Here is a 27,139-nt window from a genome sequence, read left to right on the forward strand (position 1 = left end):
CTTTAGTAAAGGTGTGGGAAGATAAAGGATCCTTTCAATATTGTCTGGGAGTAGATTTTAGTTGTAGGTGAGATGCAAGAAGATTCTCTTTGGCAACTTAGATAAAGTTAGTGTCCAGAAAAGACAGAATGTCCCCTGCCCCTGTATGTAGTGAATTGATCCTGTATAAATGACAGCATCATGTAGTTGGGCTGATCACAAAAGGAATCTCTATACTGTAAAGATGAGCTTGCTTCTACCCTGTCTGGGGTAAACAAGAAATTTCTGTAAATATTCGTATCAATTGAGATGTTTTTATCTATCCTGATAAAAGTTAGGGTGAGGGAAAATTATGAGGTGTTCCCATTCTGAAAATTTTTCATTTTATTAAACGCCAGCAGTCTATCACACAAACTCATAGAAAGATGGGGAGTAGGGTTCTCCTGCAGTCTCTAAAGGAAATCCAGGTTATGAGGGAAATATTTAAGAAAATATTTATCTTTCCTGGGGGAGATACTTAGTGATTTTGACAGATGCAGTTACTCCTCAACTTTTTGGTGAGAAATATATTGTAAAAGAAAAACAAAATGAGAATTTTGCACTACCTGAAAGAAGGACTGAGCTTAACAGAAATCTGGAGAGTTTGCGTACTATTGAGTGAAAATCAGAAGTGCAAAGAGTAAGGGCGCCTCTGTTCTACCCAGCGAGACTTTAGTGAGTCATTGCACATAAGAGCTTTCTGATTGTTTACGTATTCCTTCAAGAAAATTCGGAAGAGAGATCATGGAGGGAATGAGGAATCCAGTCTGTGAATTAAAGTACAGTCTAAGGCATTTTCTCTAGCTAGACATACACAAAAACTGCCAAAATGAAGGCAGAAAAGAATTTTCTATAAATACAATAGCCGAACCTCAAGTGATTTGAATAAATTTTTAAGTGACTCTGGTAATTTTATGCCAGGAACCTCCTGTTTCTGTCTTATGGTCTTCCTTATATTTTCCCCTCTGTTTTCCTTTTCCTAAGGAAAAAAATGGAACTGTGGATAATATTCACCACGCTGGATTTGCAAAATCACACGCATAGTTCTTAGATATGTTGTTTGGCACCACTGCTAATACACTCAAAGGCAGCATTCTAAAGATGCCCTTTCCCTAACTAATTTCCCATTCACTTGCCACCACCTTCAGTCTCCAGATTACAATCTTCTGTGGTTCTGAAGGCTCCATAGTGTTTTCTTGGTTATGCCTCCACGAATGTTTAAAAAAAAATCTGGAGACCAGGTTACCTTGGGGAGGTGGGAGGCAGGCGATTAGGTATGAAAAAAAACTTGAACAGAGAGGTATCTGTTAATTACATTTAGGTTGATGAACTGAAATGGGTGTATTTAGATGAGTGAGGTTAAAAAAAAAAAGAGGAGTTTACTCTAGTGGCGACAACCGCTCCCCAAATTCAGATGCACCATCTGGTCTAGCCCCCAAAGTGCTTGTGTCTTGATAGGGAAGAATAGAGTCTCTGTTACACAGTGGGAGAGTGGAAAAATAACTAGCTCTGAATTTAGCTGCGGAGGCCACCTGTGCCCCCCCACCAGTCCCCCTCCCTGTGTGTTGCGGACCAAGACAGCATCTCGTGGTACAGGCAAAGTCTCGCGCAGAGCTCTGCCAGCCCTCGCGGGGCCCCGCCCCCTATTGATGAGGGTCACTACCCAGTCCCACTGACGCGGGGGAGTGCGCACGACTCCTTCTTTGCCTGCGGCAGTAGGCTGTGGTGAGCAGAGCCAGAGACACCTCTGGCTCTGAAGTGAGCTGGGACCTGGACGGACGTGCGGCTAGTCCTCTAGTCCGCTAGTCCGTCCTCCTCTCCCCTCTGCCTGGCCAGCACACTGAGGCTGGTAGGCTCCAAGCTTTCCAGTCTGTCTCCGGATAGAGCATTCTAAGGTAAGTCTCAACATTCATGGGAAAGGCTGGCGATATCTGGGGGGGGGGGGGGGGATTAGCTGCTGTTGCTGCGACTGACAACAGGTAAATAGGGAAATAAACAGATCAAGTCAGACTGCACATGTAATAGGTGGGTTTGGGGATATAGCAGCCCCAACTCCACCAGGCGCCAACACCCTGGAGTCCTCACCCTGTTTTTTTCCTCAGGATGCATTTTTTCCACAGGTTACCTGCAAGCGCAAAATACGGAATTCTTAAGAGCACTGGATGAGTCCCTAGAAATTCCCTCCTGTTTTTGTTTCTTCTTATCAGCAGGGATCCTGGCACTGCTGAAAAGTGAGGATATCTGCTCCAAAACTGGTTCCAAAGCGCTCCTTGCTATTCACTACATCCTGTCATTCCTGGGTGTTTTTAGCCCCCAGACTGTCATGCTTCCACAATGAGAAAACACTGTTGTTGTTGTTGTTGTGGTGGTGGTGGTGGTGGTGGTGGTGGTGGTGGTGGTGGTGGTGGTGGTGATTTCTTGCGCATCAAAGTACGTGCAAACTGCAAGCTTGACCTAAGGCTTGGAAAGCCAGCTGCTAGTTTCAGAGATACAGGGTCCGCATTCTCTTCCTAGACCCCCCACTCTCCTCCCAACCTAGCTCTCCAGTGAGAAGGTGGGCTGGAAAGGACTGGCATCAGGGCTAAGTCTGTTCCCACAGGAACCCTTCCCTGTTGGAATAATTTGCTTCATAACTGAGGAGGGGGCCCCAGCCTGGGGAGTCAGTGCGCCATTCTTTGTACCCACAAGACAGTAAAGAACAAATCGCTCTAATTAGAACTCTAGCATCTCAGTCTCTAGGGTGTTGCTGGAGGTTGAGGGGTGGTCACCAATAGCAACCACCCTGCAAAGCTGAGGTCTCCTGATGACGCAGTTCCTTAAAGCCCTGCCCTCCTGAAATTTGGGGAAGGGGCTAGGAATGGAATTTTATATTCTTCTCCACTGGCCTTTGTGACTATTTGATTAAGGAGAAATATTGCTGGAGAGTAGTTCTTCACAAAATATATAATCTAAAGTTTGTTAATTCCGTCCCCACTTGATGGCCTAGAAAATTCCAGAAACTGCTTGTAGCTCCCCCCTCCTCCCTCTTATTCCCCTGCAACAAAGGGAGGGGCAGAGGCTCAAACCTTATGGCTGAAAACCTGGATCATTTAGGTAGCCCCCTTCTCAGAGGAGCCACTCACCATTGCCTGACTGCCCCTAGAAGGAGGAGAAATTTAGATAAAAAGGAATCCCAAAACTTAGCATAAGGATTCTCCTTGTTTGCCCCAGACCAAAAAAAATTATAGACAGACTCCCACTATGAATATCCACCTGGAACTAGTTATTATAGCCCAGGCTGTCCTCACAACTGTGAATATTGTGCCTTGGCATCACCAGTACTGGGGGGCTTCTGTCAAATACTTATGATTTAATTGTGGAGTGTTGAGTATGGAACCCAGTTTTTCAGGCATGCCGTCACTCAGCTACGTCTGAAATTTTCCATTGTAGATTTTGTGGGGTAGGGAGGGAAGGAGAAAGAGGTGGAGAAAAGAGAAAAACAAGGAAAATCTGTGACTCCTCCCCAGTATAGCCAATATCACAAACAGCACTACATTATTTGTTCTACACAAACATATACCAGATACACTGAACAAACCATACTGTACAAGTGCATGTAAAACAGAGAAAAACATCAAATAAGCACACAGCATGCAAACATACCACACAAAACACAAACAAGTGTTGTTTAGAATATGCACACTATACAAATCTGCATCATGAAAATATGATCATACTACGTATGAGTTCACACAAACAACAGAACACAACTTTCTAAATTATATCAATCACACAAAACACATATACACAAATGTCCATGCACAACCCCCATGGACATGAACTAATAACAAAACATAGCGCGCGCGCGCACACACACACACACACACACACACACACACACAGGAGAAATGCCATTTTCTCCTTTTTAACCAGAACTTATTTACTTAAAAACACCAATGAAAAGTAGATTTCCAATAAAGGGAAACCCAGAGAATTTTCCATCATGAAGTTGTTTTCTTTCATGAGTGCTAATTTAATCTTCTTCACCAGCTTGTGAAGTATATATCATCTCTGTTAGATATGGCAAAAATGCTTTTAGGTATGTAGTTTTATTTTTGGTTGAAATAATGATTATGTATATTTGTGGGGTATATGATTACATTTTGACAAATGTACAAATGCAAAATTATTGGACTGTGGTAATTTGCATAAATTTCATTTCACAAATTTAACATGCTTATATGTTGAAAATATTTAAGGGTCTTACTAAAATTTAGAAATATGCAACTAATTTTTGTCAATCATAATTATTTGCAGTCATGTTGCAAGGTAGTGACAGGAGTGGGTGGGTAGTATGGAAATGAAAACAAAAATCTGGCTTTTAAATTTACAGTCTCTGATATCCTACCCTTTTAAATGTATGCAAACAAATTCATTACTTTCCTCATCCTTTATTAAATAGGTGTTTAGAGACTAGTGACCTATTTAGACAACTATTTCTTCTGGCTTGATCTTTTTATCTATGTAAAATTCTCAGTACAAGTCAGAGTAGTCAAAGACCTTTGTTGTCACAAGACCAGGTAGAAAGGTCAGACTCCCATAATCCTACAACTCTATGGCAACAATACAGAATTACCTATCCTGCTATACCTCAATTATCCAATTCTGATTAGGCATTAATTACTAAGCAATTAATTAATGGACTATGTATTTAGAAGTCAGTGATTATTTTAGACAAGTTTGATACAATTTCATGGTAAGAATACAGGCTGGTTCATTATCATGCTATATGTGTGATCTAATTGGCGTCACAGGATTCCAACATCTTACTGAAAGTGGGCTTACTAGCAAGCCTGCTGAATGCTCTTCTATAAAAAAAGTGAAGACCTGACGCCTGGCTTTTTTGGACCCACTGTTTTATACAATGTTAAAATGTTTGATCCTTCCCGTTTTAGGTGGAACCAGGAGTTTCTGTTTGCAAGGATTTTGAAGAGGACTTCAGCATCTATATCCTTTATGGTCTCTTGGGACCTGATTAATTCTTCTCCCCTAAAAATGAACACTTCCTTCAAGGGAGTATCTCCTTTCCTGTTAGATATGGAGACCACCATTGATTGGCTTGGAGAAAATGTCAGTTGGGTTCCATCAATCGAGGATCAAAGCTGCAACCACACAACCCTGAATGGAACCAATACCTCCAGTGCAGAATGGGGAGGGCCTACAGGATCAGTCGAGAAATGGTTAGGGGGCAATCCCCACATTGTGGCAAAGATTGTGCTGTCATTAGCATATGCTGTCATCACAATGATATCTCTCTTTGGCAACTCCCTGGTATGCCAAGTTTTTGTCAAGCACAAGGAAATCAAGAAATCAACAGGCCTTCTCATCTTCAATCTGGCAATATCTGACATTTTGATCATACTTTTAAACAGTCCATTTGCACTGGTGAGTGATTTATATAGAGTTGGTTTTAGCACATAAGAATGAAGCTGCACCATTTTAAGGGTGGGCGATGGCATTTAGAAAACAAAAGGGAATAAGCATGCCTGGGGCCTCCATTCTAGACTCTAGCTTCTCTGGAATGCTTAAAGACAATATTTTAATTTTTAACCTACCCCTTTTCTTGTTTTCCTACCCTAGGCCCGTTTCCTGAGTGGACAGTGGGTTTTTGGTAGGATCATGTGCCATGTCAGTCGCTTTGCTCAGTACTGCTCCCTCCACGTTTCGACTCTTACATTGATGGCAGTTGCTATGGACCGACATCGGGTAAGACTACTTGAGGACACTTCTGAATAAAAGAGCTGGGAGTGAGAAATATCCAGGAAGATTAGACATCTTACAGGAATCTACAGTGTGGGGACATCTTTGAGAATAGAATATGTTTGTAGACAGGCTCAGACACTGTCATAATACTCCTACAGCAGGATACTATTTAGAATTTCAGAGTTTCAGCACCTTATATGTGTGTTTTGTGCATTCTTTCCCCCTAAAATACCTTCCATCTATCTGTGTTCATATTGAAATAAGATAAATTAATAGCGCAAGTAAATTCTGTAATCCAAACCAGAAAGTCATCAACCTGCGTCTGATTATACAAACCACACCAACCTGGGCTGATTAAGGAAGGATGCTGCTTGTGTTTTGTAGGTAATCCTGCACCCAATGAAACCAAGACTGACACATTCCCAAAGCATACTGGTTGTAGCTGTGATCTGGAGTATTGCAGTGTTCCTTGCTCTGCCACATGCAATTTACCAAAATCTGTTCACTCTCGTCAATGTGTAAGTAAAACATAATGGGTAATTTCACCTTTTTCTTTCTAGAGACTCTTAGGGAGTTGACATTGGTAACGTTCTGAACTTCATTTTCATCCCTTTCATATTTTTCTGAATAGAAGATATGGTGACATTTCCTAATTCTGTTAGTGGAAGCAAGAGGATGGGCCACTAAGTTAAGATCACTGGCATCTTTTTGTCTTCAGTTTGATCTATACCTAGACTAGGCTGTAAGAGATAATATTTTAGTCCACCCCCTTAATTTTAAAATTGAAGAAATTAAGACAAAAAATTTCCAGAGGATGGCATTTCATATGGAGAACAAAGTAGCTACTAGATGCTTTCTGGGCTTCATTGATTCAGTCTTGTTATAGTCACTTCTATTTTGCTTTCCTCCAGGGATGGTGAAGTCAGGAGCTACTGCCTCCCTGCTTTTCCTGGACCCAGCAAGCTCGTTGCGAAGTATGTGGACCTTGGGACCTTTATCTTGTTGTACATCCTGCCACTTCTAGTGATTGTTGTAACCTATTCTCACTTAGGAAAGAGGTTGTGGATTCAAAATGCTATTGGTGATGCTTCTGCTCGTCAACTCATGGCACACTACCAGAAGCGGAAGAAGAGTATTCGGATGCTGATACTTATTGTAATGGTCTTTGCAGTTTGTTGGTTTCCACTTAACTTCTATGTGGTTCTTATTTCCAGTGCAGGCGTAGAAAATGACAGCGTGCTTTTCTATGCCTTTCACTGGTTTGCAATGAGCAGCACTTGCTACAATCCTTTCATCTACTGCTGGCTCAACAGGAGCTTCCGTGCCAAACTACGATCCATATCATCTTTCAGGGTGCAATCACTGTTTGTGTGTAGGGGCTCCCAGGTTCAGCAAATAAAAGCACAGGAGAGTCATGAGCTTCGAGAGCTCCGAACATCTTCATTGTTACGAGTTCCCCTTGCTGTTCCAGAGCCCCAGGTACTTGAGGACCCCAGTTTGGCTACAGGGGATAATTCCCAGGTCTCGGTCCAAGGGGAATGGGAGGATCCAGTACCCTCTCTAGAGGAACAAGCAGGGCCCTCAACCCAGGATGCTTACTTTTGCATCCACATGCAGACTAGCATTCACTAAGAAGGGCACCCACCTGATCTTGTTTAATGAGTACCTTGGCACAGATAATTCAGTCAAGGATGTGATAACCTTTAACTTAGATGCTGAGGACAGTGTTTTAATATCTTGTGCACCCTCACAGATCCATCTGCCTGGAGTGTTTTTTTGGTTTTGTTCATAGTTCTGGTATCACAACTCTATTTGATGAGTCCACTGTGCCATAATGTGGAAAACAGACTTACTGGACTCTCATGGAGTTTGTTGACTTACTTACCTTACTTATTGTGCAGATGAATATATGCCAACTAGACTTCCTGAGTAAGATTCCTTTTTGCCTCCAATTTTGACCTGTGGTTATCACCAGTAGTGATAGTAAGATGGAGGAACTGTGATTGGAAGAGGTTAGTGTAAATTACTGGGAAGACTACTTGTTAGGCCCTCTCTGTCAATAGGAACATCTTTACCTTCACTGCCCTGTGCACCGACTTGGTGCTCTCATATAATTGCTTTCTGTATCAACTTAATCTAAGGCAAATATTCATGTTAAGGAACAAGAAACACTGGTAAATGACTCTGGACTTCTATTACTCCATCTTTGTAAATGTGACTCTGTAAACTTGGTCTATAGATCTTTGATTTTAGGCAGATTTCCCCAACTTCAGATTTCTTGTCTTATGTATAACTGTGGACTTTATCTGGAAGAGCTACTTGATATTTGTACTAGCTAATTTAACTAGTGTACACTGGCATATGTGGTCTCTGATGAATTTATTGACTTTCCTATCAGAACTGTCCATCTGAGTTGACTATTCACTGACTTGTGGTCATACCTTTCTCTTAACAGTTTCATGACAATAGATTAGCATTTTCAACTCCCCAAACTTCTCCCTATCAACTATATTTCTTTGCAACCTAAATTGGAACATGACATGATCAAGTGCTTACATGTACATACATGCATAGAGTTTTACGTTAACACAGGTATAAGCATGTATATATTGCCCCTTGTTACCTCTCATGCTATCCACCTGCCTGGTGCTCTCACTTATTTCTACCTGTAATTTCCATGCTAACTGAGCCGAGACAAGATTTCATGCCTTAAAGTGAAGTCTTGGAGGCTCTGAGGTTGTGGCAACTTTTTGCCTCTGGAATTAGCTTTTATTTACAGTTGGTGCTTCACTCTTTGATTTGATTTGATTTTTTTTTTGATGTTGTACATCTCCCTGTGAAAATTGTACAAATTCATGATCTAAGTTGTGCTCTCCTGTGCTAATTCCATTTCTTTGCTGTTTCTGGGCTTTTTCCTAACTATATCACATTATCACTAATGGTGTTAGTTTTATTTCCCTTTCTCATATACCCATTTCAACTCGATTCACTTTAATTAACCTTCTGTATGTTCTTTTGTAAAGTATATCAGTTTCTCATACCGGATATATTATACATTCTCACTTAAACATACCCTTGTAGATTACAACACTGCTTCTCTCTCCTTCCAACATTTCACCAGGTGCTCACTTTTCCATATTTGTTTGTTCTGGGCTATTTACACTTGGATTTTGGTTGCTGCCTTAACCAGAGGTTCACAACTTCTTGTGCTGAGGCTTATCATCTCTTCAGTAATTGAAGCCTCCTCATTTCCGGTGCTTGTTCCACAGTAGACTCTATTTTTTTTTTCTGTTTGCTTCCCCTGCTTTGCTTTCTCTCCTTCTCTCTCCCCCTCCCTGCCTCCCTCCCTCCCTCCCTCCCTGCCTCCCTCCCTCCCTGCCTCCCTCCCTCCCTGCCTCCCTCCCTCCTTCCCTCTCTCTGTCTCTTTCTCTCTGTCTCTGTCTATCTCTCTTTCTCTCTGTGTCTGTCTGTCTGTGTGTCTGTATCTCTCTTTCTCTCTCTCTCTTCCCTCCCTCCCTCCCTTTCCCTCCCCCTCCCTCTCCTTTTCCCTTTCCATGCCTCCTTTCCTTGGTGTTGAGCTAAATCTAATATTAATTCATTATTCTTTTTCTGATTTTCCCTGTACACAGATCTCCCTCTTTCAGTTTCATACACTTATTTTGTCATAGAGCTTTCCTTCCTACTCAGAAGAAGAGTGAAAATTCTTGTTCACGTGTTATATTGGCTTAGAAAATCCATCAGAAGGCACCATGTGCAAGGATATTGTGAAGAGTCTAACAGTTTCCTTAAGGTCTCAGCATTTCTTAATGAAATTGTTCTTTCTAGTAAAATTGTTTGCTTACATTTTCTTTGTGAATAGTTATAATTTAATATTTGATTATAAATGTAGGTGTTAGTATCTGCTTATAATGTAAGAACTATATTATTGTGAACTGATTTCAGCTAACTTTATGTAGAACACAAATATATTCACGGCCACAAACTTTACCTTAGATATGGGACCTTTGGTGATCTAATTGATTTTCTTTAGCAGAGAATGAATGGCTCCAAGAAACCTGTTACTGAGAGAAATCTAACACATATTCAATTTGTGTGATGGAAAGAGCATCTGTACAAGTAAAAGCACTTTGTGCTTTGATTTTAATGTATGGCAAGAAGTCCCTATAACGGAAACAAGCTTAGGATTCAGAATAATAGAACAAGGCTTTGTTTTATTCTCGAGTTAACTATTTGTATGATCTTTGGAAAGTCATGTGGCCTTAGTGTGTCCCAGTTTTCTCATCTTTAAAAGGTGGATAATAATACCTACTGTGTTATAGGGCAATTGTAGGAGTTATTGTGATAACAGGTATTATTATTGTTGTTAATAGGTTCATTTTCTTGTTACCCACCTTGGGATTATTGCTGTTAATATTATTCTAATTGTAAATGTTACTACTATTGTTGTTAAATATTGTTAAATTGATGTTGCTGTGCTCCCCTTGAAGTGCTGACGAGTGCACAGTTAAGAATGCTATGAACATGTTTAAGAAAAAGTCTACTGATGTATCTCATTGGGGAAACAGAGACGCTTCTACTGCCTTGTTTAGATTACTTGAAAGTAAGTTGTACAGAACACTGCTGAGAGGAAAGAGATTTCCAGATTAGAGACAGAGACACTAGCTGAATTCTAGAGAATTGAACAAAAGAAGCACAAGCCAAGTAATAGGCAAATGAATAATTTTGAGTAAGTCCCTCAAGGAGGTTTTTTTTAGTATTTTAGCATTTCTGCTCTGAGAAAGGTGGCAGATAAGAAATCAAAGGAGAAAACTTGAAAGATGTAAAGTGTTTACAAAGTATAGAAATGACACAGAGTTTCTACTCTGAATTGTCATGTCTTTTCTAAGAATCACTTTATTTATGATTCAATGTAATTCTCATTAATTGTAGTACATATTTATATTTGTTAATGTTTTAGATATCATAGTAATATATTCAGTGTAATAGTACCCATTTACGGTGCTCTTCTAAAGTGTGCTTAAAGTGTTTTATGGTGTTATATTTAACCATTTCTCTGCCAAAATAGTTCGCAAACAAACCAACTGCAAAACAAAACAGAAAAAAATCCTGTTTTCCTTATGTGTGCTTGTTTATATGGAACATTGAAACTCCCCAAAAGAATGAATTTTGATGTTGGACTTTGGAACAGGTTATGGTTAAGGGAAACCCTTTACCTAGACACAGCAACTGCTTCTAGAACTGTTCTGCTTGACAGCCAGCAAAGGTGATTTGTGATGTTCTGGAGCTCTAAGTTCTACTCTGAAGCTCTACTCAGATTATCTGTTCAAAAGTGGGGAGGGGTCAAATTGAGGGTTTAGAGCTGGCTGACTCTGTGATTATTTTGTGTCAGCTGGTTTTTGTACTTAAGTATATTTTGACTTGAATCACTTTTCAAGTGTTTGAAACTACAGACCTTTGTGAATCCTTTGTGACTATGTATGTGCTCAATTAAAAATTAATAAAGCTAAAGTGAATAAAAGCTGTTTCTTTCACTAATGCAGACCCCCTGTATAAGCTTAACTCCCAAAAAGCAACTCAGCAATGAGTAACCTAAAAAGGACATATTGACTTTAGAAGCAACAGCCTGTGAATTTAACTTGATTAAACAGAACCTCTTCCTGGCATGGTCAGATCGTTGCTGCAGAAACAAACGTGTAGAATTAAAAGTGCTCTAGGGGTTGTAGTTTCTCTGAGTATCGGACACAGCAAAGGGTAAGGAACCAGAGAGAGGGGGAGGAGAAGAAAGAATATCATAAAGGAAATGGTCAGGAGCAAGTGACACAGCAGTTACAGATAATGAGTATACTTATGTACTTTTCTAAAAATAACACTGTTAATCTTTGCTGAGAAGTGACCACAATGGAAAGGAAATGTGAAGGAAATTGATTGGCCACTGGGATAGAATCAGATTGGATAATTGAAGAAGTCCAGGTAAATTGGCAGGTTCGAAGCTGTGTCGGAGTGACAAAATATAGCTAAGGAAAGAAGGGCTGGTTGTGACCATCATTTGCTTTGCACTACAGGGAAGCCCACAACTAAGCCAGGGTACCCACGGCTGCTGTACTGCAGTGGCTGGAGCTATATCATCTAGAACTATCCTCCTAAAAAGGCCAGTGAGCTATCCAACAGGATAGGCACTGCCAGTTATCTTCTCCCGTGAATAGACCCCCGGGGACCACCACTACGGGCTATACCTCCACTGTGGCAGCTGCCAACATTGCAGCCAATCCACTAATCAGTATTGTTTCTGCCAGTGACAGAGCCTCAGAGATATGGATACTAAGGCTGTGAGAAGCAAACATGAAGAGTATACCTGAACATTTCAATCAGGCAAATATCATGATGTGAAATGTGGAGAGGACCCCAATGGTACATGAAAATAATGGTGCCATCATTCTCTAGTTTGTCAAATCAATGCATTAATTGGATTTAGAGAACACAGGCATGAGGTTACAGTAGTTACCTGAGTGTGTATGATCCCAAGCACATGCATCATCACAAAGTCCCAGCCAATCATTGATAACAATCTTAAGGGAGCAGAATCATGAAGGCTCCCTTCTGGTTACCCTTTCCCACATTCAATACACCCTGTTTTCTCCTAAGATCACTAGTAGCTCAGGGGGTGCTTGCAAAACTATGCACTGGACCCCCGTGAGGAAGATTCCATACCTGCTTTCTTAAATGTGTTTTTATTTTTAATTTGTTCACTTTACATCCCAACTGTAGATCCCTCCTGATCCTATCCTCCCTCCCTCATACCCCCTCCCTTCCTCCCCTAGTCCTAGGAAAGGAGTGCATTCCTTCCTTAACATCTGACCTCAGCCTATCATGACTAATCTGGAATGCTTGTATACTCTTCCTCTGTGACCTGGCAAGGCTTCCCCACCAGGGGGAAAGTGATCAATGGGCACCAGAGTTCACGTCAGGAGTAGTCGCTACCCTCCATATTATGGGACCCACAAGGAGACTGTTGCCTATCTACTACATCTAAGAGGGTCTAGGTCCACATCATATATGGTCCTTGGTTGCGGCATCAGTCTCTGCAGCTCCCCCACCTCCACCAGGGTTTGTTGGATCGATTTGTCTGCTTATGAAGCTCCTGACCACACCAGGTCCTTTTATTCACCAGCTCTTCCATAAGACTCCCTGTGCTCCACCCTGAAGTTTGGGTATGTGTGTCTGCATCTGCTTAGATATCCTGCTGAGTACAGTTTTTTTTTCAGAGGACCATTATGGTAGGCTTCCTTCCTGTTCCTTCTCTTCAACTGCTTCTGGGGCCTATTTACTCTTCTGAGTGAGAATTAAGCATCATCCCTAGGGTGCTCCTTGTCATTTAGCTTCTTTAGGTCTGTATATTGTGGTGTGGTTATCCTGTATTATGTGGCTAATATCTGCTTATAGCTTATATGTGTGTCTCTCTGCATCTGGGTTACCTTACTCAGGATGATCGTTTCCAGTTCCATCCATTTGCCTGAAATTTTCAAGGTTTCCTTGCGTTTAACAGCTGAGTAATATTCTATTGTGTAATAGTATCATAGTTTCGTTATCCATTCTTCAGTTGAGGGACATCTAGTTTGTTTCCAGATTATGGCTATTATGAACAAAGCTGCTATGAACTTAGTTGAGCAAATTTGCCTTTTGTATGATGGAGTGTCTTTTGGGTATATACTCAGGATTGTTATAGCTGGGCTTGGGAGAAGAATTAGTCTCAATTTTCTGAGAAAGCACCAGATGGATTTCCAAAGTTGTTGTACAAGTTTGCACTCCCACCAGCAAAGGAGGACTGCTCCCCTTTCTCCACATCCTTACCAGCATGTTCTGTCACTTGAATTTTTTATCTTAGCCATTTTGATAATTATAAGATGTAATGTCAAAGTCAATTTGATTAGCATTCCCCTTTAACTAGGGGCATTGAGCATTTTAAAAATTTTTCTCAGCCTTTGATATTCCTTTGTTGAGAATTCTCTGTTTAGTTCTGTACCCCATTTTTTTATTTTTTTTTATTTTTTATTTTTTTCTGTACCCCATTTTAAATGGGTAATTTTGTTTGTTGGTGTTTAATTTCTTGAGTTCTATATATATTTTGTATACTAGCCCTCTGCCATATGTAGGGCTGCTGAAGATCTTTTCCCAGTCTGTAGGCTGTCATTTTATTCTGTTGACAGTGTTTTTTGCATTATAGAAGCTTTTCAGTTTCATGAGGTCCCGTTTATTAATTTTTAAAAAATTTTTTATTAATTTATTCTTATTACATCTCAATATTTATCCCATCCCTTGTATCCTCCCATTCTTCCCTACCCCCCCCCCCCATTTTCCCATTATTCCCCTCCCCTATGACTGTTTCTGAGGGGGATTACCTCCTCCTGTATATGCTCACAGGGTATCAAGTCTCTTCTTGGCAACCTGCTGTCCATCCTCTGAGTGCCACCAGGTCTCCCCCTCCAGGGGACATAGTCAAATATGAGGCACCAGAGTACGTGAGAAAGTCATATCCCACTTTCCACTCAACTGTGGAGAATGTTCTGACCATTGGCTAGATCTGGGTAGGGGTTTAAAGTTTACCGCCTGTATTGTCCTTGGCTGGTGCCTTAGTTTGAGCGGGACCCCTGGGCCCAAATCTGCCTATCATAATGCTCTACTTGTAGGTTTCTAGGACCTTCTGGATCCTTCTACTTTGCTATTCTCCCATGCTTCTCTCATTTAGAGTCCCAATAGGATGTCCTCCCCTCTGTCCCAGTTTCCTGGTAAGTGAAGCCTACAGACTGGGAAAAGATCTTCACCAACCCAACATCTGACAAAGGTCTAATATCCAAAATATATAAAGAACTCAAGAAATTAAACACCATCTATCCAAATAACCCAATTGAGAAATGGGGCTTGGAACTAAACAGAGAATTCTCAAGAGAGGAATATCAAATGGCTGAGAAACACTTAAAGAAATGCTCAACCCCCTTAGTCATCAGGGAAATACAAATCAAAACAACTCTGAGATTCCATCTTACACCCATCAGAATGGCTAAGATCAAAAATTCAAGCGACACCACATGCTGGCGAGGATGTGGGGAGAGAGGAACACTCCTTCATTACTGGTGGGAATGCAAACTAGTACAGCCACTTTGGAAATCTATCTGGTGCTATCTCAGGAAAATGGGAATAGGGCTTCCTCAAGACCCAGCTATTCCACTCCTTGGAATATACCCAGAAGATGCTGCAGCACACAACAAGAAAATTTGCTCAACCATGTTCATAGCAGCCTTATTCATAATAGCCAGAACATGGAAACAGCCTAAGTGTCCATCAGTAGAAGAGTGGGTAAAAAAACTGTGGTACATATACACTATGGAATACTACTCAGCTATTAAAAACAAGGAATTCCAGAAATTTGTGGATAAACAGATTGAGCTAGAAATTATCATAATGAGTGAGTTAACCCAGAAACAGAAAGACTCAAATGGTATATACTCACTATATCTGCATACTAGCCCAAGGGGTATGTCCCGTTTATTAATTTTTAACCTTTGAGCCTAAGCTATTGGCATTTTGTTCAGGAAGTTGTCTCCTGTGCCAATGAACTCAAGGCTCTTCCCCACTTTTTCCTCTAACTGATTTAGTGTGTCTGGTTTTATGTTAAGATCTTTAATCAACTTGGACTTTAGTTTTGTGCAGGGTAATGAGGGTCTATTTGCATTTTCTTATTAATAGACCTCTAGTTAGACCAGAACCATTTGTTGAAGATGTTATCTATTTTCCATTGTATAGGTTTTGGCTTATTTGTCAATATCAAGTGTGCATAGGTGTGTGGGTTTATTTCTTGGTCTTCACTTTGATTCCATTGATTCACTTGTCTGTTTCTATGCCGTTATAACGCCGTATTCATTAGTGTTGTTCTATAGCACATCTTGAGATCAGGGATGATGTACCTCCAGAAGATCTCTTATTACATTCATTTTAATTGCTATTTGGTTTTTTTCTTCCAAATGAAGTTGAAAATTGTTCTTTCAAGGTCTGAAAAGATTTGTGTTGGCACTTTAATGGGAATTATATTGAATCTGTAGATTGCTTTTGGTAGGATGGCCATTTTTAATGTTAAGCCTACAGATCCATAAGCATGGGAGATCTTTCCATCTTCTGATGTCTTCTTAAATTTCTTTCTTCAGAGACTTGAAGTTTTTTATGCAGGTCTTTCACTTGCTTGGTTAGAGTTACACCAAGATACTTTGGACTTTTGGTTTTGTTTTTATTTTGTAGTTATTGTGGAGGCTGTTTGTATCCCTAATTTCTTTCTCAACCTGTTTGCATCATCTGTCATACCTTGCCATGGGGCATATTACATTTCAGTAGTATAGCTTGCAGAGGCTAGAGTTCAGTAGGATTGTTGGTGTCAGTCCTTCTCTATCAACCACTATGCCAACTTCTGGTACAATTATAGACAGCTGATAGCTAAGCAACTTAGAGCTTGTTTCCACTATGATTTCTCTATATCCTGAAACCAAAGCATGTGGCATCATCGGCAATAGTGTCTTTCTATCTAGTTTCAGGAAACAGCCAACAGTGATGTCAATAACCTTCATCATTTTGGGTTCCTCGGTGGATTGTCTGTCCAACAACCCATACGAAGGCAGTTCACTTCTGACACTATACGGCATACCTCCATCTACATTTTTAATCTGCTATTTTATTGGTTTCTTTTTTTTTTTTTCAGAAAATTTTACAATTCTTTGTCTTAATTAAGGTTTTTACTGTTATGACAAAAAATAACATGAACAAAAACATCTGGGGAATGAAAGTGTTATTTCAGCTCAACGTTCATTTCACAGTTTATCAGTGAAGGAATCCAAGACAGAAACTCAAGGCAAGAGCCGGGAGACAGGAAGTTATGAAGAAGTTGTGGAGGATGTAATGCTTACTGGCTTGATCTCTGTACCCTAGGACTACCTATCCAGGGTTGGCATGTCCAGGAATGAGTTAGAACCCCACACATCAATCACTAATAAAGAAAATGCCCCAAAGGCTTGCCTATAGTCCAATTTTATGGTTGGATTTTCTTTATTGTGGTTCTGTCTTCTCAGATAATTTTAACTTGTATCAAGTCACCAATAAACTAACATGACAATATGTAAGAATTTCACAGGTTATCATTAAATTATCTGTATAAAAACCTTTTTTTACAGAAAATGAACAAAATCTCTGAAGGCTCACCACCAACTATTCGAAGTGTCATTTGATCTCAGGAGCCAGTAGCTAAGGATGTATTAAAGAACAAAACTGTCCCTCTCTCCCCACATCCTCGCCAGCATGTGGTGTCGCTTGAATTTTTGATCTTAGCCATTCTGATGGGTGTAAGATGGAATCTCAGAGTTGTTTTGATTTGCATTTCCCTGATGACTAAGGAGGTTGAGCATTTCTTTAAGTGTTTCTCAGCCATTTGATACTCCTCTGTTGAGAATTCTCTGTTTAGTTCCAAGCCCCATTTCTCAATTGGGTTATTCGGTTTGGTGGTGTTTAATTTCTTGAGTTCTTTATATATTTTGGATATTAGACCTTTGTCAGATGTAGGGTTGGTGAAGATTTTTTCCCAGTCTGTAGGCTGTCGCTTTGTTCTCTTGACAGTGTCTCCTGCCTTACAGAAGCTTCTCAGCCTCATGAGGTCCCATTTATTAATGGTTGACATTAAGGCCTGGGCCGTTGGTGTTCTGTTCAGGAAGTTGTCTCCTGTGCCAATATGTTCCAGGCTCTTTCCCACTTTTTCTTCTAAGTGAGTTAGTGTCTCTGGTTTTATGTTGAGGTCTTTAATCCACTTGGATTTGAGTTTTGTGCAAGGTGACAAATATGGGTCCAGTTTCATTTTTTTACACATAGACCTCCAGTTAGACCAGCACCATTTGTTGAAGATGCTATCCTTTTTCCATTGAATGGATTTGGCTTCTTTGTCAAAAATCAAGTGACCATATGTGTGTGGATTCATATCTGGGTCTTCGATTCGATTCCACTGATCAACCAGCCTGTTGCTGTGCCAGGTGGGAATGCAAACTAGTACAGCCACTTTGGAAATCTATCTGGTGCTATCTCAGAAAAATGGGAATAGGGCTTCCTCAAGACCCAGCTATTCCACTCCTTGGAATATACCCAGAAGATGCTCCAGCACACAACAAGAAAATTTGCTCAACCATGTTCATAGCAGCCTTATTCATAATAGCCAGAACATGGAAACAGCCTAAGTGTCCCTCAGTAGAAGAGTGGATAAAGAAACTGTGGTACATATACACTATGGAATACTACTCAGCTATTAAAAACAAGGAATTCCCGAAATTTGTGGATAAATGGATTGAGCTAGAAATGATCATAATGAGTGAGTTAACCCAGAAGCAGAAAGAATCAAATGGTATATACTCACTTATATCTGCATACTAGCCCAAGGGGCATGTCCCACGAAAGCCTTCACTTACCAGGAAACTGGGACAGAGGGGAAGGCATCCTATTGGGACTCTAAATGAGAGACGCATGGGAGAACAGCAAAATAAAAGGATCCAGAGGGTCCTAGAAATCTACAAGTAGAACAATATGATAGGCAGATTTGGGCCCAGGGGTCCCGCTCAAACTAAGGCACCAGCCAAGGACAATACAGGAGGTAAACTTTAAACCCCTTCCCAGATCTAGCCAATGGTCAGAATATTCTCCACAGCTGAGTGGAGAGTGTGATAGGACTTTCTCACGTGTTCTGGTGCCTCACATTTGACCATGTCCCCTGGAGGGGGAGACCTGGTGGCACTCAGAGGAAGGACAGCAAGTAGCCAAGAAGAGACTTGATACCCTATGAGAATATATAGGGGGACGTAATCCCCCCAGGAACAATCATAGGGGAGGGGAATAATGGGAAAATGGGGGGGGGGGGAGGAATGGGAGGATACAAGGGATGGGATAAACATTGAGATGTAACAAGAATAAATTAATAAAAAAAACAAAAAAAAAAAAAAAAAAAAAAAAAAGAACAAAACTGTCAACAAAGTATAATACGGAATGAAAAGACTCCATTGCTTATATCATCTTTTCCCGCAAAAGATACATGTTCGATGCTGTGGTATGGATGGAGAACACTGTCTTATTTAGGTCTCTGAATCTATATTCATTATCTATGTGCCACTTCTCCTCTTCATCCTAAGATACTTCTATGGAGACTCCATGAATTTCTCCATCATCAAAAGAGCCTTGAGGAACTAGCTCAATCATCTCTACCAAGTTCAGGGCCAAGAAGGCATAAGACCATGCTTGGACCTGTTGTGACCTATTCAAAATGTCTCTGTGGGCTTGATAAGCTTTAGGATAGCACCACATATGAAGTTGCTGCTGTTATTTCACCATAATCCACATGTGGCTGCTCAGAGGTCCATAGTCAGGGTGAGCAATATCAATCCTAGCATATGGTTTTTGTAGGAGAGAAATACACAAAGTTTATTCTGTGGGCAACTGCTTGCCAATAGGACAAGTGTGATCTTTTTCATTTTCATTATTTTATCATTTTGCCTTGCATCAACTCTTTAGGTCTTAAAACCTTCCAGAATCTAACTAGCATATTTGGCTTTCTATCATTTTTCCTTACAAACTCTAGCTCAACATAAATCTTGATACATATTCCTTTGAGTGACTCAGACAGATCTGATCCATTTGTCTACTTTGCCTGTCTCTTGCCTCTAGGTTTCTTTAGCACTTCACAGCTTTTATTCACATAACAGACAGGATTTACATGTCATTCTAAGTGCTTCAGACTAAATAAAGATTCCCCTAATGCATAAAGAGGCTCATGCCCCACCATGAGTCTCAGCAAATATATTCCATTCCAGTTCCAATGTCCCAATTGAAATAATTTGTTTCTTTTTTTTTCTTTTTTCTTTTTTTTTATTAATTTATTCTTGTTATATCTCAATGTTTATCCCATCCCTTGTATCCTCCCATTCCTCCCCCCCCCCCATTTTCCCAGTATTCCCCTCCCCTATGACTGTTCCTGAGGGGGATTACCTCCCCCTATATATTCTCATAGGGTATCAAGTCTCTTCTTGGCTACCTGCTGTCCTTCCTCTGAGTGCCACCAGCTCTCCCCCTCCAGGGGACATGGTCAAATGTGAGGCACCATAGTACGCGAGAAAGTCATATCACACTCTCCAACCCTACATCTGACAAAGGTCTAATATCCAAAATATATAAAGAACTCAAGAAACTAAACACCACCAAACCAAATAACCCAATTGAGAAATGGGGCTTGGAACTAAACAGAGAATTCTCAACAGAGGAGTATCAAATGGCTGAGAAACACTTAAAGAAATGCTCAACCTCCTAGTCATCAAGGAAATGCAAATCAAAACAACTCTGAGATTCCATCTTACACCCATCAGAATGGCTAAGATCAAAAACTCAAGCGACACCACATGCTGGCGAGGATGTGGGGAGAGAGGAACACTCCTTCATTGCTGGTGGGAATGCAAACTAGTACAGCCACTTTGGAAATCTATCTGGTGCTATCTCAGGAAAATGGGAATAGGGCTTCCTCAAGACCCAGCTATTCCACTCCTTGGAATATACCCAGAAGATGCTGCAGCACACAACAAGAAAATTTGCTCAACCATGTTCATAGCAGCCTTATTCATAATAGCCAGAACATGGAAACAGCCTAAGTGTCCATCAGTAGAAGAGTGGATAAAGAAACTGTGGTACATATACACTATGGAATACTACTCAGCTATTAAAAACAAGGAATTCCAGAAATTTGTGGATAAATGGATTGAGCTAGAAATGATCATAATGAGTGAGTTAACCCAGAAGCAGAAAGAATCAAATGGTATCTGCATACTAGCCCAAGGGGCATGTCCCACGAAAGCCTTCACTTACCAGGAAACTGGGACAGAGGGGAAGGCATCCTATTGGGACTCTAAATGAGAGACGCATGGGAGAATAGCAAAATAAAAGAATACAGAGGGTCCTAGAAATCTATAAATAATTTGTTTCTTAACTCTCTGGTAAACACAGTCTTATTGGGCCTAGTTTACTGAGTGTCAAACTACCTCAGTAGTGCCTGTAGCTTCTCTGTTATCTTCCAGTCCCTAAAATACATTGATATTATCACTGTAATAACCATGTGTTCTGCTGGATCAAGTGAATTAGGGACTGATTTAACTCAAATTGCTTCATAATAGGGAACCATTGTTTCAAGAGGAGTGTTACACTATTCTGTTTCTCTGCTTTATAGCAGTCAGACTGATTCCATTTGAATCCATATCTCATAGATTCACAAATCAGGCCATGAAAGTTTCTTTGACTTATTACTTCTCAATTCAGACTTTAGAGACAGAATAGTCCCTGACTATAATGGTTTTCTACACTTTGTCATTATTAAAACCACCATCTATATACCCAATCACTATTTTTTTTTCTTTACTCTATACTAGCAGTTAGACCTGAGGCATATCTTCTAACATTCCAACATGTCTACTCCCTTTTCTGCATCGAATTCCTCCCATGGGTTTCAATATTATGGATCCCAGTATTTTATCTTCAGCAAATATGATCTAATTTATTCTCTATCTTCTGGACCACCAGATTTAAGAAGTGACAACCCAAACTTTATATCATCCTCCCTTTTAGCAAAATTATCAAAAAAAGCTAATGTGAAGAAATTGGAGTCATGTTCCTTTTTAATTGTAATACTACTTCTACACAATAAAGTTTCCACTTGACAGACATCTTAGCTTCAATGCCTGTCTTATTACCCCTATCACTGGCCACATAACTTTCACAACAGTTTTATAAAAATCTTGTCACAACTATCCTACCCTCATGGAATACAATGTGCGCTCTACACCTGCACCTAGTATCAGAGTATCCTCATACTCATGTGACAGACCTCAGTAATAAAGAAGAACCAGATTGAATTTCCCTCACTAGTACTCTATCTTCAGATACTACGTTACATATCATACTACCTATAGAAAAGCCCATTAAATTGATACTATATAACAGTACACCAGCATATGTCACATAGTAAAGAATGCAAAAGTTGGAATCCCTCTGGGAGATGTTCCACTTTCAGTTCTTCAACCTCAGTTGCATGTCTTCATATAAAAAACAAAACAAAACAAAACAAAACAAAAGCCACAGAATCTCTTCTCTAAAACTGATCCTGTGTTAGTCACCAATTTGTTACATTAATTTTCCTGGAGAGAGGTGAACAAACGTCTACTCACCCGATATTAGACATCACTGACAGTCGAAAATAATGATTTCATTAAAGCCCAAATTGGTAAGCCAATGATTTTAATTGGGCTTATGTACAGACCACTTTTAAGGGATTAGCAACAGGAGTGTCAGTTACCCTGAAGAAGCTGCATCGTGACAAAGTTCCACCCTACCATGCATGATTTTTTTCTCCTTATATATTTTAGTATTTTCAAAGAATACTTGTAGTTGTTAGAAGTTAGAAAGTTGTAATGGCTAGATTCCTAAGTGATATCCTGTGATCATTCTCTTCATTTAAAAGGAAGTGTCAATGACCACATTGCTATATACTGCTATATACCTACCTATTTCTGTATCATTCAATTCAATGAGTTACCAAGGCTACTTGGACAACGTGTGTTCTACTCCCAGATTTAATTGTGTAAATGCCTGGTACTGGGAGGCCATGCTTCAAAGAGACCTCTGCAACAAAACTTCCAAAAACAAAAATTCAAAAATGCACCTAAGAAGACAAGAGATAATGTATTGCTCGTCAATATAGCTGAATTTGCAGAATTGGTGTTTTGAAAATGGTTATGTTGCCAAAAATAATCAGTGGGTCCAGTGCAATCTCCACCAAAATTCCAATAATATATTTTCACAGAAGCATGAAAAACAATTGTGAAATCCACATGGAAACAGAAGTGCATGATCTGTCAAAGCTCGCTTAAGCAGAAATAACACTATTAAAGTTATCACAAAATTTGATTTCAAACTGTACTACCTAGTCATCATGACAAACACATCATGGTACTGGTATGAAATATAGACAGTTCAACCAATGGAAGTGATTAGCAAACTTTGAAATAAACTCATACAAAACAAAGTTAGATTGATTATCTCTTGCAGTTCACAAAGATCAATTAAAGATGGAATAAAATGGGGCACTAGACTTCATGTCAGAGGCAGTCCCCTCTCTCCCTACAACTGTGGAGAATAAGCTGTCCATTGGCTAGATCTTAAGAGGAGGGTCTAGGTTTGCTGTATGTATTGTCCTTGGTTGGTGCAGCAGTTTGTGCAGATCTGGGCCTAGATCTACAGGCCTTGATGTTCTACTTGTGAGGCTCCTGAACTCTCTGGGCCCTTCCATCCCTCATTCTTCCATACCACTCTCATCACTCAAGCCAAAGACTAGCATTAAGTCCCAGGATCTGTCCCTATCCCCCACTTGGTTGAATTCCTCAGAGAACATCTATGTTGGGCTAATATCCACTTATAAGTGAGTATGTGCCATGCATGTCTTTCTGGGTCTAGATTACTTCAGGATGATCATTTCTAATTCCATCCATGTTCCTGTAAATTTCAAGATTTCCTTGTTTTTCATACCTGGTTGGGAGGCCTGCCAGCACACAGAGGGAAGGGGAGCAGGCTATCCAGGTAAGACCTGATAGGTGACAGTCATATGGTGGGGGAAGAAGTCCCCTTCTGTCAGAGGTCTAGGGGAGGGGAATAGGAAGGAAGAGAAACAGAGGGTAGCAACAGGAAGATCCAAGCAAGAGGATAACATTTGGGATGTAATCTGAAAAAAGTATAATAAATTATTATTTTTTAAATTTAATACCTTCACTACTAAAAAAAAGATGAAATAAATTTTTAATGCCTAAAAAGCTGAAAGTGGTAAAAGACAGAAAAAATTTCAAAGTTTACACATATGCAAGAACAAATTTCTAATAGCACAGTAAGTAGCTCTAAGATTTAAGAGTGGAATTATGGGGCCCCAGAGTTCATGTCAGAATCTGTCCCCACTGTTGACATAACTATGGAGAATGTCCTGTCCATTGGGTAGATCAGAGTAGGGGTTCGATGTTTACTACTGGTATTGTCCTTGGTTATTGCAATAGTTTGAGCAGACCCCCCTGGGCCCCAATCCACCCATCAAGATGTTCTTCTTGTAGGTTTCTAGTACCCTTTGGGGTCCTTCTATTTCCCCGTGTCCTATATTTATCTTACCTAGAGTCTCAGTTGGATGTCCTCACATCTATCCAAATCTCCTAGTTAGTGAAGACTTTTGTAGGATATGGCTTTTGGGCTAGTACCCAATTATAAGTGAGGGGAGCAGAGTACACTGAAAGTGAGAGAGAGGGAGGAACAGGAGGATACAAGTGATGGGATAACAATTTAGTTGTAATCTGAATAAATTAATAAAATTAAAAAAGCAAAAACAAAAAAATTTCAAGGAAGAAAACAAAAAATAAATTGAGAGGGTATTAAAATAGCAAGAAATCTCAAAAAAAAAAAGAGTGGAATTATGTGAAATAAAAGAGGCTCTTGTACAACAAAAGAAAATGTTAGCTGAATAAACAAGCAGCATATAAAATGGGAGAAACAATCTTTATCAACAACAATTCAGCCAAGGGATTAATATTTAGAATATACAAGTAACTTCTAAAATGAAATAGTCCCCCAATTTCCTAACTGCCAATTAATAAATGGGCTAATGAAATGAGTGGGCATTTCTCAAAGGAAAAAACACAATGGCTAAAAATATTTTTACAGGTATTCACCACCTGTAGCCAACAAGTATAATATAAAGTAAAACTATTTTGCAATTCCATCTCCCTCCCAGACAGGATTTTTATTATTAAGAAAATAAATTGTGCTTTGCCTGCTTCCTGTCATCTTGATAGTAAGGCCATTCCCTCACTGGCATTAAAGCCTATGATTTTGGAGTTCCAGCATCTACTGAAAACCAACTGAGACACCCAGTCTCATGGATAAACAACTATTGGATTCTTGTACTTTCTGTTCACAGCCAGCCATTTTTTGATTAGCTGGACTGCAGCATCTTTCATGAAGCAGAGATGGGTCTGAGCAATGTTGTTCAGAAGATTGCCAACAACTTGTATTCATGCAAACACTCTGAACTTCAGTCCATTTTGAAAATCTCACAACTCAGTAACCTGAGCTAATGAACGCCAACTACTCTCCTCTGTCAAGACCGTCCCAACAAATTAACCTTGGTACATCCTCCAATCCACACGCCAAACCATCTGACTTTCACTTTATTTATTTATTTATTTATTTATTTATTTATTTATTTATTCAGATTACATCTAAATTATTATCCCCTCACTTGTATCCTCCTGTTCCTCCCTCCACCCTCTTTCACCCTATTACCCTCACCTAGGTCTGTGATAGAAGGGGACCTCTTCTCCCACCATATGGTCACAGCCTATCAAGTCTCATCCTGGTAGCCTGCTTATCCTTCCTCTGAGTGCCACCAGGCCTCCCCACCAAGGGGAAGTGGTCAAATATGGGGCACCAGAGTTCATGTCAGAGTCAGTCCCCACTCTCCACACAACTGTGGAGAATGTCCTGTCCATTGGCTAGATATGAGTAGGGGTTCAATGTTTATTGCATGAATTGTCCTTGGTTGGTACCTTAGTTTGGGCCGACCCCCCCCCCCGGGTCCAGATCCACCTGTCATGATGTTCTTCTTGTGGGTTTCTAAGACCCTCGGGATCCTTCTATTTCCTCATTCTCCCAAACTTCTTGAAAGTGATTTGAAAGGTTCTAGAAATACATAAGACAGAAGAAGTATTCCACACAGTAAATGTTTTACAGAAGAAATTGATCCCCAAAAAGGAGAGGAATTTTCTATTGAAGAACATGATGCACTCTTTCCTGGTGTGCCTTTACTTCTCTTTTGAGACTGCTAACAAACTGAAGCTTGTCCTAGACTACATTGACAGTGGAGTTCTACCATCTCCAGAGGGAACTTTGCTTCCTAGAACAACAGGCTCACTTCTATGGTGCTGCAATAGCTAGTGCCTTAGATTATCTGTACTCCTTGAATATCATTTATAGAGACTTAAAGCCAGATAATATTCTTCTTGACTCACAGGAACACATTGTCCTCACTGAGTTTGCAAGGAGAACACTGAACCAGTGTCACAACATCCACCTTCTGTGGCACATCTAAGTGAGTACCTTGCACCTGAGATGCTCCATAAGCTGCCATACAACAGGACAGTGGACTGACGGTTGATCTGGGTTGTTATGTACAAGATGCTCTATGGCCTGCCTCCATTTTATAGATGGAACACAGCTGAGATGTATGACAATATTCTAAAATAAAAAAAACCCTCCAGTTGAAACCAAATAATACAAACTCAGCAAGGCATCTTCTGGAATGCCTCCTGCAGAAAGATGTGACAAAGAGGCTGGGTGGCTGGATGATTTTATGGAGATTAAGAATCATATTTTCTTCTCTTTAACTGGGATGATCTGATTAATTAGAAGCTTACACCCCCATTTAACCCAAATGTGAATAGACACACTGACCTTCTGCACTTTGATCCTGAGTTTACTGAAGAGCCTGTCCCCTTGTGGATTTCCCATGTGTGTTTTGCCTGATCACAGATGGTTTTGTTATAAGTATCAATGTGAAACTTGCAGGGTGTTACAATGTGGGACATTTTTTTCTTTAATATTTGGAAGATAAATTTATGTGCAGACTGTTTTTATAAGATTTAGTTAATAACTAAAATCTATTGAAATGGTCTTGAAATGACATACATCCAGATGCTTAATGAAAGCATTGTAGCTACAAATAGTTCTAATTTTACAAAAGGTTTTTTATGGACCAGTGCCTCAGCTTTCAATCATATCCATTGGTGTTTTCATCATTTAAAATGCCACTCGCAAAATGGGCATTAATTATGTTTTTTGTTTTCTTTTGAATTCCTGATTATTCCATATAGCATGTAAAGAAAGTCTGTACGTTGGGTTATAACACTAATATATTTAAACTTACAGGCTTATTTGTAAACCTTCATTTTAATGTACTGTAATTAACATAGTTATAATATGTATAATTCCTCCTCCCTACCACACAACATTTTTATGTATGATAAACCAATTTTTGTTTGCCATAGAGTCTTGAAAAACAAAAAAGAAAGAAAACAAATGGCAACAGATGATTACATAAATGTGAGGAGAGAGGAACATATATTAGCTGCTGGGGGTTGTAAAAGCTGTAGTTATTTTGAATGTAAATCAATCTCCATCACATATTGTCATTATCAATTAAAACACCTATCAGAATTTTAGACACACCAAGATAGGAAACATGATT

At 39.9% G+C, this 27,139-nt stretch overlaps 1 protein-coding gene and 1 pseudogene across 1 annotated transcript; both read left to right on the plus strand.

The window, feature by feature from the left end:
* The first annotated feature begins 1,758 nt into the window (after positions 1 to 1,758).
* Positions 1,759 to 7,579, plus strand: LOC127185684 (G-protein coupled receptor 83-like). The gene is made up of 5 exons (XM_051142175.1): positions 1,759 to 1,913; positions 4,953 to 5,442; positions 5,638 to 5,763; positions 6,145 to 6,278; positions 6,672 to 7,579. Exons 2-5 carry the CDS (start codon positions 5,014 to 5,016, stop codon positions 7,390 to 7,392), a joined length of 1,410 nt encoding a protein of 469 aa, XP_050998132.1. The 5' UTR covers positions 1,759 to 1,913; positions 4,953 to 5,013; the 3' UTR covers positions 7,393 to 7,579.
* A 17,284-nt stretch (positions 7,580 to 24,863) lies between these two features.
* Positions 24,864 to 26,418, plus strand: LOC127185264 (serine/threonine-protein kinase Sgk1-like; annotated as a pseudogene).
* Positions 26,419 to 27,139: the final 721 nt, after the last annotated feature.

This window comes from Acomys russatus, chromosome X, assembly GCF_903995435.1.
Source record: "Acomys russatus chromosome X, mAcoRus1.1, whole genome shotgun sequence".
Taxonomy (NCBI): Eukaryota; Metazoa; Chordata; class Mammalia; order Rodentia; family Muridae; genus Acomys; species Acomys russatus.

Coding starts and splice junctions, on each gene's coding strand:
- LOC127185684 (XM_051142175.1), top strand. CDS start 5,014: ATGGTCTCTTGGGACCTGATTAATTCTTCTCCCCTAAAAATGAACACT. Junction 5,443..5,637: donor TAAACAGTCCATTTGCACTG/GTGAGTGATTTA, acceptor TTCCTACCCTAG/GCCCGTTTCCTGAGTGGACA. Junction 5,764..6,144: donor TTGCTATGGACCGACATCGG/GTAAGACTACTT, acceptor TGTGTTTTGTAG/GTAATCCTGCACCCAATGAA.